This window comes from Phyllobates terribilis, unplaced genomic scaffold (genome assembly GCF_046119375.1).
Source record: "Phyllobates terribilis strain yellow unplaced genomic scaffold, ASM4611937v1 Scaffold_3__8_contigs__length_932513732, whole genome shotgun sequence".
In the NCBI taxonomy this organism is placed as follows: Eukaryota; Metazoa; Chordata; class Amphibia; order Anura; family Dendrobatidae; genus Phyllobates; species Phyllobates terribilis.
The window spans coordinates 914,851,579-914,860,587 of NW_027362763.1; the positions used below are offsets into that span (position 1 = coordinate 914,851,579).

At 45.5% G+C, this 9,009-nt stretch overlaps 1 protein-coding gene across 2 annotated transcripts in view; it reads right to left on the reverse strand.

The window, feature by feature from the left end:
- Positions 1-2,572, reverse strand: part of SPAST (spastin) — a 75,847-nt gene extending 73,275 nt beyond the window's left edge. For both annotated transcript variants that reach the window (XM_073672791.1, XM_073672790.1), the window contains exon 1: positions 2,078-2,572. In XM_073672791.1, the coding sequence (XP_073528892.1) occupies positions 2,078-2,459 (382 nt within the window). In that variant the 5' untranslated portion in view covers positions 2,460-2,572. The remainder of the gene's footprint in view (positions 1-2,077) is intronic.
- Between the last annotated feature and the right edge of the window lie 6,437 nt (positions 2,573-9,009).

Here is a 9,009-nt window from a genome sequence, read left to right on the forward strand (position 1 = left end):
GTGCTGTGCGCATGTGCTGTGCGCATGCTGTGGAAATTTCCGCTGCGGATTATCATTGCGGAAAAAAACGCAGCACTACCAATTATTTTGTGGAAGTGCTGCGTTTTCGCTGCCATTGACTTGCATTGAAACGCATCACTGCATATGTAGATGCGCATTCCACGCGTTTCAATGTGCGGATGGTACCCAGGTGTGGAGGAGATGAGACTTTCCTCCGGACCCAGGTACCATAGAACCCGTAAAAAAAAAAATAAAATAAAAAATAAATATGATGGCCCCCGCTGCGCTTGTCCTCCCTTGAAGGCAGATCGCGGTGGACTGAAGGACCTGCGCTGACGTCATAGTCATGTGACGGCAGGTCCTTCAGTGCAGTGTACCGCGATCTGCCGGCAGCCAGGACGGAGCGAAGCAAGACTGCGGGGGCCATCAGAAGGTAAGTATAGATTTATTTATTTTTTTACCATTCTTTAAGGTCACACTATATGAATCCATGCCGTTTGCATGGATTTATATAGTGTGACCAAGTTGACAAGCACTTTCCAAGTGATAATAAAATTGTTTGTAAAGTGCTTGACAACCCGCATGCGGAAATGCATGTGAAGAACGCTGCACATCCGCATGTCCCTGGCAGGAAAACGCATGTACAATCCGCATGTGTTTTTTCTGCCAGGGAGATGCAGAAACGCTCAGGAAAAATCCTGAGCATTTCTGCATCGTGGGCACATAGCCATAGTGCTGCGTTTTTTTCCGCAATAATCCGCAGTGGAAATTTCCGCAGCATGTGCACAGCACATGCGGATTATCATTGGGGGACATAGCAGGCCTTCTACCATGCGTTTTTTAAGCGTTTCTGCAGCGTTTTTGCCACTGCAGAAACGCTTAAAAAACGCATCGTGGGCACACAGCCTAAAGGGAATCCTATCATTGATACATGGTGCCCAAGCAACGTGAATCAGAGCTGGCTCGCACCACTACAGCCAGGTAAGTTTATTCTGTAAAATGCTCTGGTGTTTCAGAGAATTATAGTCGGAGTCTTTCCTGGAGCTGCTAGAGGTGACTGACTGGTCTCGCTCATGTATACAGACACCTGTCAGTCACGTCAGTCACCTGGGGGCATGCACCATCACCCCTCCCTCCCAGACACTGACAGTAACAGCTTGGCAGCTGATCTAGTAGCACCAGAAACTGCTGAGATGTGATTGGCCGATTCTGGGAGGAAGAGGAGAAAAGACTATAAGGAAATGTCCAGCTGGTCTGTGAAGCATGTCACCCAGTCTCCGGTCTGTACACACCAGTCATTTCTGCAGCCTGTGACTGGCTGTTCGGATACTTGTGGCCATTACAGTGTGCTGAGATGTGACCAGGCAGTAGACACTGGTGGGAACTAGCCGGGAGCTGCAGGGGAGGACTCTGGGGTGGCGAGTACATATTATAACGTACTCAGTATTGCTACCTGTATCCACTACTGTACCGGGACTAGATGTGGGGACAAAGAGCCGACCAGAATCAAAGGCCGATGACCGACGCTCACAGATGCAGCATGTTTAGGGGTCTTTTGTGTAAGAGCCAATAGATGTTTTGTTGCAATTTTTCAAAAATGTGGTGAATTTGCAGAGTTTTTATAGTGTTTTCAGAAAAAAAAAAATGAATACAAAAAAAGAATACTGCATCATGTGAACACAGCCCAAGTGCGGTGTGACTGTGCAGTATGTACTTGTACACATCGCAGCTTTATCTTCAGCAGAAAAAAATCTGCAATAAGCAATGTCACGTTATCCTGAAAGAAACCCTGTACCTGATGGTGCTGGGGAAGTGTCTGCTGTCACAATACACAACTCTGCAGAGGCACTAATGTATGGATCAGCTCACCCCGGACCTACACAGATAGATAAACGTGATCAGCCCCAGAGCCTAGAGGAGCAGGTGGGGGGCGCAGCAGGAGAGGGGCCACTGATAACAATGGGGCCATCACACCCCATTATAGGGCAGGTGTGGGGAAGACGAGGGTGAAGCGTTCCCCAGACTGACAGCTCCGGGGAGACGCAGCCGGTGACGTCCTCAGTGCAGCGGTTCTCACCTTTCTCCTGCTCGTCTATGCGGAGAGCCATGGAGATGTGGTGGAAGGCCTGCTGGTGATAGCCCCGCACCACCTCCGGCTCCTGCGGCCTGTCCTGGGGAGCGCAGCGATCACGGAGCTTCTTGTCCGCCATCACCCTGCGGGAAAGGCGGTCACAGCACCAGGCGAAAAGCAGGCCGAGCTGGAAAGCGATGAACCGGAGGAGCGAGAAGGCGGCCAGCAGGGGGTACGAGAAGACGAACAGGTTCCGCTTATGAGGAGAAGGCGGGGCGCCCTGCACCGGAGACTCCGAGCGAGAGGGCGGTGCTGGGGGCCCGGGACCTGGGCTTGCCGCTGGGGTCACCGGTTTCTTTTTGTGGCCTCTTCCACCCGGAGAATTCATTCACAGCGCCCGCAGCCGCCGCCATAACACCGGGCTCAGCGCCCGACAGCACCGCCCACTGCGCCTGACATGGCGGCACTCACTGACGTCTGACCCCGCCCACCCAGCGGCGTTTCTTTAGTAATCTCCGCCCAGGCCGCAAGCTTAGGTCAGCAGTTGGCTGATGCGGGCGCATTTCCTCACACTTGGACACGCCCTCATCGTACATGATTGGGTGCTGGTGCTCACGCCTCTTGTGTGATAGGTGCAGTGTTCTTTATGATACGCCCATACGTAGGTAAACACGCCCTCTGTGCAGGAAGCCACACCCCCAGTGTAGGACAGACGGTGACTTACTACGGCCGGTTGATTGTTTTCAGTAAGCCCCGCCCATTACAGGCGTGTCCTCTGCTGTCACATTGGCTCTGATGTCGCTGAGATGGTGGTGAGCGGTGGTCCTGAGTGTCTGGTGTGTGCCGCCAGCAGGGCCGGCTCCAGGTTTTCTTGGGCCCTGGGTGAAAGAGTCTCAGTGGGCCTCTTTAACACACACCACGATTCAAGATGCATTGATATGGCAGCGAAACATAGGTATATTTTACACGCACGCCGCTAGTTTCAGATAGGGCGAGACGGGTTTCATGAATTCTTTGGAATCCTGGGGGAACCGTTACTCAGGACGACCATAGGCTGCGGCTTCTCTCAGGCACACGATAGATTCAGTTGCTGACCAGACACATCTGACAAGAGTCTTTTTTAGCAGTTTAACAGTGGAATTTAATCTGAAGCATGGCCAGTGCAATTCAGGGATATTATAGCACAATTTTCATTACAGTACAGTCTGAGTTTCTTGAGCAACCGGCTCCTGTAACAATACAGTAGATTCTTCACAAGGCACAGTATTACAGTCTCCACAGTAGCATAATTCAGCATAGATTAGATCTCTTAGCAGTTCACTTCTATGCATACACAACCACAGGCTTTTCCTTCACAAGGAAACAATAGTACACATCATTCTGTATCCTGCATGGAGATGGAAGGGGAGGGTTTGATGAGGGAGATGATCCCTGTGACACAATTCCTTCCAGTCCTTATCTTCCTGCCCGATAATACTCTGCACTGTTAGTTCAGGGAGTTTATCTGACCTATGTTTAGTTTCTCTTCTGATCTGAATCCTGTTCAGTTGCCTTCTGTCAGATACAGATAACACACCACCTTTCTCTTCGGCTTCAGCCAGACTACAATAACAAGTTCCTCACAATCCCCCTGGGGCTCTGCTAAAACACTCCCTGTCTCCTGTGACTGTTAACCCCTCTAGTTGCTGGGTGCTTATGAAGCACAACACTTCCTGTCTCCTGTGCTTGTGTTATTTCTAATAGTTGCTGGATGCTTTTGAAGCAACAGCACTACTTCTGCATGCCACATATAGTACAATGCCAAAGACTTCACTTACTTCTTACATTACATGAGTGATATCCATTGTAAAATCTACAATAGCTCAGAAACCGGAGAATCCTGGCAGCGCACAGTGCAGACCGGACAATATAGTCCTCCATTCAGTATTATGGGCACCACTAAGTTCTCCATACACTATTGTGGGCCCCATATATTTCTCCATACAGAATAATGGACTCTATATAATGCTCCATACAGAATAATGGACTCCATATAATGCTCCATACAGAATACTGGCCCCCATATAACGCTCCATACAGAATACTGGCCCCATATAACGTTCCATACAGAATACTGGCCTCCATATAATGTGCCATGCAGGCTGTGCCCCCATATAATGCACCATGCAGGCTGTGCCCCCATATAATGCCCCATGCAGGTGCCCCATGTGTGGCGCCCCTGAAGATTCAGTCGCCAAAGAGGTACTGCACCTCACCCAGAGGTGTGGTGTCTCCTTGTCTCAGGTAAGGAGGGAGTGCTGCCCGGAACCCCAACACCCGCATTCAACACTACACTACTCCAGGCCGGCTGGAAGGTCAAGATGCACTGTGTTCCTGCTGAGCCCTGTCATTGGCTGGAGTGGGGGGAACCAAAGGTAGGGGGAACCAGTAGTGGGTGTGGGTGGAGGATGTAGAGTAGGGGAGCACCATTGTAGGAGGTATATACACTGTGTGCAGAATTATTAGTCAAGTTGTATTTTAGAGGATTATTTTTATTATTGATCAACAACTATGTTCTCAATCAACCGAAAAGACTCATAAATATCCAAGCTTAATATTTTTGGAAGTTGGAGTGTTTTTTTTTTAGATTTGGCTATCTTAGGAGGATATCTGTTTGTGCAGGTAACTATTACTGTGCAGAATTATTAGGCAACTTAATAAAAACCAAATATAATCCCATCTCACTTGTTTATTTTCACCAGGTAAACCAATATCAGTGCACAAAATTTAGAAATAAACATTTCTGACATGCAAAAACCAAAATCCAAAAAATCAGTGATCAATATAGCCACCTTTCTTTATGATGACACTCAACAGCCTTCCATCCATAGATTCTGTCAGTTGCTTGATCTGTTTTCGATCAACATTGCGTGCAGCAGCCACCACACACATTTTCTTTTCCCTTTAAAAAACAGTAATAGTGTCTCCCTGACTGTTCAGACACCAATATATCTGTTTAAAAGAGTCTCGTGTAGGCCAGATAACATATTGTCATCCTTAAAGGGTATTTTCCCCAGTACTTTAGATCAGTCAGGTTCTGTTAGTCAATACCCCAGGGCCCCGGAGGTGGCTGATGTTTGAAGACACCTCGATGAGGACTGAGATGAGATTGAGGGGGAGCAAGAATCAGTGATAATGCCAATCACTTCTGAGGTGAAAGGGGTGGGGGAGGCTTGTTATAAGGAAGCCATTACATGTGCAGTGTCTCCGCTAGGTTATCACTTAGTAATGTGGAATAAAGAAAAAATATGGCGTAATGAGTTCATAGATTTATTATCATTGTTGCCTGCATCAAAAGAATTCTTAGCTAGAATAGAAAAAAAAGAGGGTGACGATATTTGCAGGACTATACCTAGGTCATTTAATAACTGGTTGCAGGCCTTCTGCATTTATGCTAGTGTAATGGGGGAAAAGTTTCCCAAGAAATGTTCAGGTTTGTTCCAACACGTAGATATAGTTTTAGAGGCATATAAAAATGTAGTGGTCTTAGCTGGTATTTCTATGATGAAAATTTCAGACAGAAATTAGCAGTTTTACCTTTTTCTAAATGGGGGGTAAAAGATGTAGGACTGTGGCCTTATTTAATGTTGCCAGCAAGGTTAGGTAGGATGCAGAAGACTGCAACGCAGTCAGTTTTTAAGAAAAGTACCTGTTTTGCCATTAATGAAGTGCAATGTAAATGGCCGAACTCATGTAAATGTAAGCAAGAGTGTTCCTTTCGTGGAGGGGCACACCCAATGGGGAGATGCTTTAAAAAAGAGAACATGCCCGGTCAGCCTTCATAAAGGAATATTTTATAGTGTTGAGCAAGCATGCTCGACACTGCTCGGTACTCGCCCGAGCATCTCACTACTCGGGATGTTCAGCAAGCACCGATCATTTCCGGGTTACTTGGGCGGGAGCTCGGGTCTCCGCCCTGCAAGTTTGGCACTCTTTACAGAGCCAATGAACATGATGAACATGCAAGGATAGCCAGACAGTCACTGTAATGCAGCAGCCATGTTGTTTGTGGGCATTACAGTGATTGGCTGGCCGCACAGCGTCACCTCGAGTATTTAAAACCGGGCGCCGCCATCTTGGACACAGTCGCTCCGGATCAGACAGTGTAGGGAGAGTGCTGCTGAGTTAGGGAGAGATATATAGTGCGAAATAGTTAGTGTAGGGTCTCAAAAGCCTGCCAAATCAAACAAACAGTCCTTCTCAGGACTAATATCCATCCCAGATATCAGACAGGCAGGCAGGCTGTATAGGAGACGCAGTGGTTATACCAGCAAACGCTGCATCACAGTCCTGTGTGCTCCTGCTGGTCAAATTGCTAGACTTATCCCCCTGTCTCAGGGGCCAGGGAAAATACTTTTTTTTTTCATCTAAATCCTGTATTTTTTTTTTCCTCAGTCACACTGTACAAATACGCGTCTTATTAACGTTTTGGTATTTCCCCCCCCCCCAAAAAAAAAATTGAGTGTGTCTGTGAATGTTCAGACACCAATATATCTGTTTAAAAGAGTCTGGGGTAGGCCAGATAACTAGAAGTTTGGTTTTGCAGTTCCACAGTTCAAATCTGTATTATCCTGCTTTTGGCATTTTTCCGTAGAAAAAAACAGTAATAGTGTCTCCCTGACTGTTCAGACACCAATATATCTGTTTAAAAGAGTCTGGTGTAGGCCAGATAGCTAGAACTTTGGTTTTGCAGTTCCACGGTTTAAATCTCTGTATAATCCTACTTTTGGCATTTTTTCCGTAAAAAAAAAACTGTAATAGTGTCTCCCTGACTGTTCAGACACCAATAGATCTGTTTAAAAGAGTCTGGTGTAGGCCAGATAACTAGAACTGTGGTTTTGCAGTTTCACGGTTCAAATCTCTGTATTATCCAGCTTTTGGCATTTTTTCCGTGAAAAAAAAACAGTAATAGTGTCTCCTTGACTGTTCAGACACAAATATATCTGTTTACAAGAGTCTGGTGTAGGCCAGATAACTAGAACTGTGGTTTTGCAGTTCCACGGGTCAAATCTCTGTATTATCCTGCTTTTGGCATTTTTTCCGTAAAAAAAAACTGTAATAGTGTCTCCCTGACTGTTCAGACACCAATATATCTGTTTAAAAGAGTCTGGTGTAGGCCAGATAACTAGAACTGTGGTTTTGCAGTTCCACGGTTCAAATCTCTGTATTATCCTGCTTTTGGCATTTTTTCTGTAAAAAAAACTGTAATAGTGTCTCCCTGACTGTTCAGACACAAATATATCTGTTTAAAAGAGTCTAGTGTAGGGCAGATAACTAGAACTGTGGTTTTGCAGTTCCACTGGTCAAATCTCTGTATTATCCTGCTTTTGGCATTTTTTCCGTAAAAAAAACAGTAATAGTGTCTCCCTGACTGTTCAGACACCAATATAGTTATATGAAAAAGTTTGGGCACCTCTATTAATCTTAAGCCTCAATTTTTTGTAAAAATTGGTGTTTTTGCAACAGCTATTTCAGTTTGATATATGTAATAACTGTTGGACACAGTAATGTTTCTGCCTTGAAATGAGGTTTATTGTACTAACAGAAAATGTGCAATCTGCATTCAAACAAAATTTGACAGGTGCATAAGTATGGACACCCTTATCATTTTCTTGTTTTAAATACTCCTACCTACTTTTTACTGACTTACTAAAGCACTTTTTTTGGTTTTGTAACCTCATTGAGCTTTGAACTTCATAGCCAGGTGTATGCAATCATGAGAAAAGCTACTTAAAGTGGCCACTTGCAAGTTGTTCTCCTGTTTGAATCTCCTTTGAAGAGTGGCATCATGGGCTCCTCAAAACAACTGTCAAATGATCTGAAAACAAAGATTATTCAACATAGTTGTTCAGGGGAAGGATACAAAAAGCTGTCTCAGAGATTTAACCTGTCAGTTTCCACTGTGAGGAACATAGTAAGGAAATGGAAGAACACAGGGACAGTTCTTGTTAAGGCCAGAAGTGGCAGGCCAAGAAAAACATCAGAAAGGCAGAGAAGAAGAATGGTGAGATCAGTCAAGGACAATCCTCAGACCACCTCCAGAGAGCTGCAGCATCAACTTGCTGCAGATGGTGTCACTGTGCATCGGTCAACTATACAACGCACTTTGCACAAGGAGAAGCTGTATAGGAGAGTGATGCGAAAGAAGCCGTTTCTGCAAGCACGCCACAAACAGAGTCGGCTGAGGTATGCAAAAGCACATTTGGAGAAGCCAATTTCTTTTTGGAAGAAGGTCCTGTGGACTGATGAAACCAAGATTGAGTTGTTTGGTCATACAAAAAGGCGTTATGCATGGCGGCAAAAAAACACAGCATTCCAAGAAAAACACTTGCTACCCACAGTAAAATTTGGTGGAGGTTCCATCATGCTTTGGGGCTCTGTGGCCAATGCCGGCACCGGGAATCTTGTTAAAGTTGAGGGACGCATGGATTCCACTCAGTATCAGCAGATTCTTGACAATAATGTTCAAGAATCAGTGATAAACTTGAAGTTACGCAGGGGATGGATCTTTCAGCAAGACAATGATCCAAAACACCGCTCCAAATCTACTCAGGCATTCATGCAAAGGAACAATTACAATGTTCTGGAATGGCCATCCCAGTCCCCAGACCTGAATATCATTGAACATCTGTGGGATCATTTGAAGAGGGCTGTTCATACTCGGCGACCATCAAGCTTAACTGAACTGGAATTGTTTTGTAAAGAGGAATGGTCAAAAATACCTTCATCCAGGATCCAGGAAATCATTGAAAGCTACAGGAAGCGACTAGAGGCTGTTATTTTTGCAAAAGGAGGATCTACTAAATATTAATGTCACTTTTCTGGTGAGGTGCCCATACTTATGCACCTGTCAAATTTTGTTTGAATGCAGATTGCACATTTTCTGTTAGTACAATAAA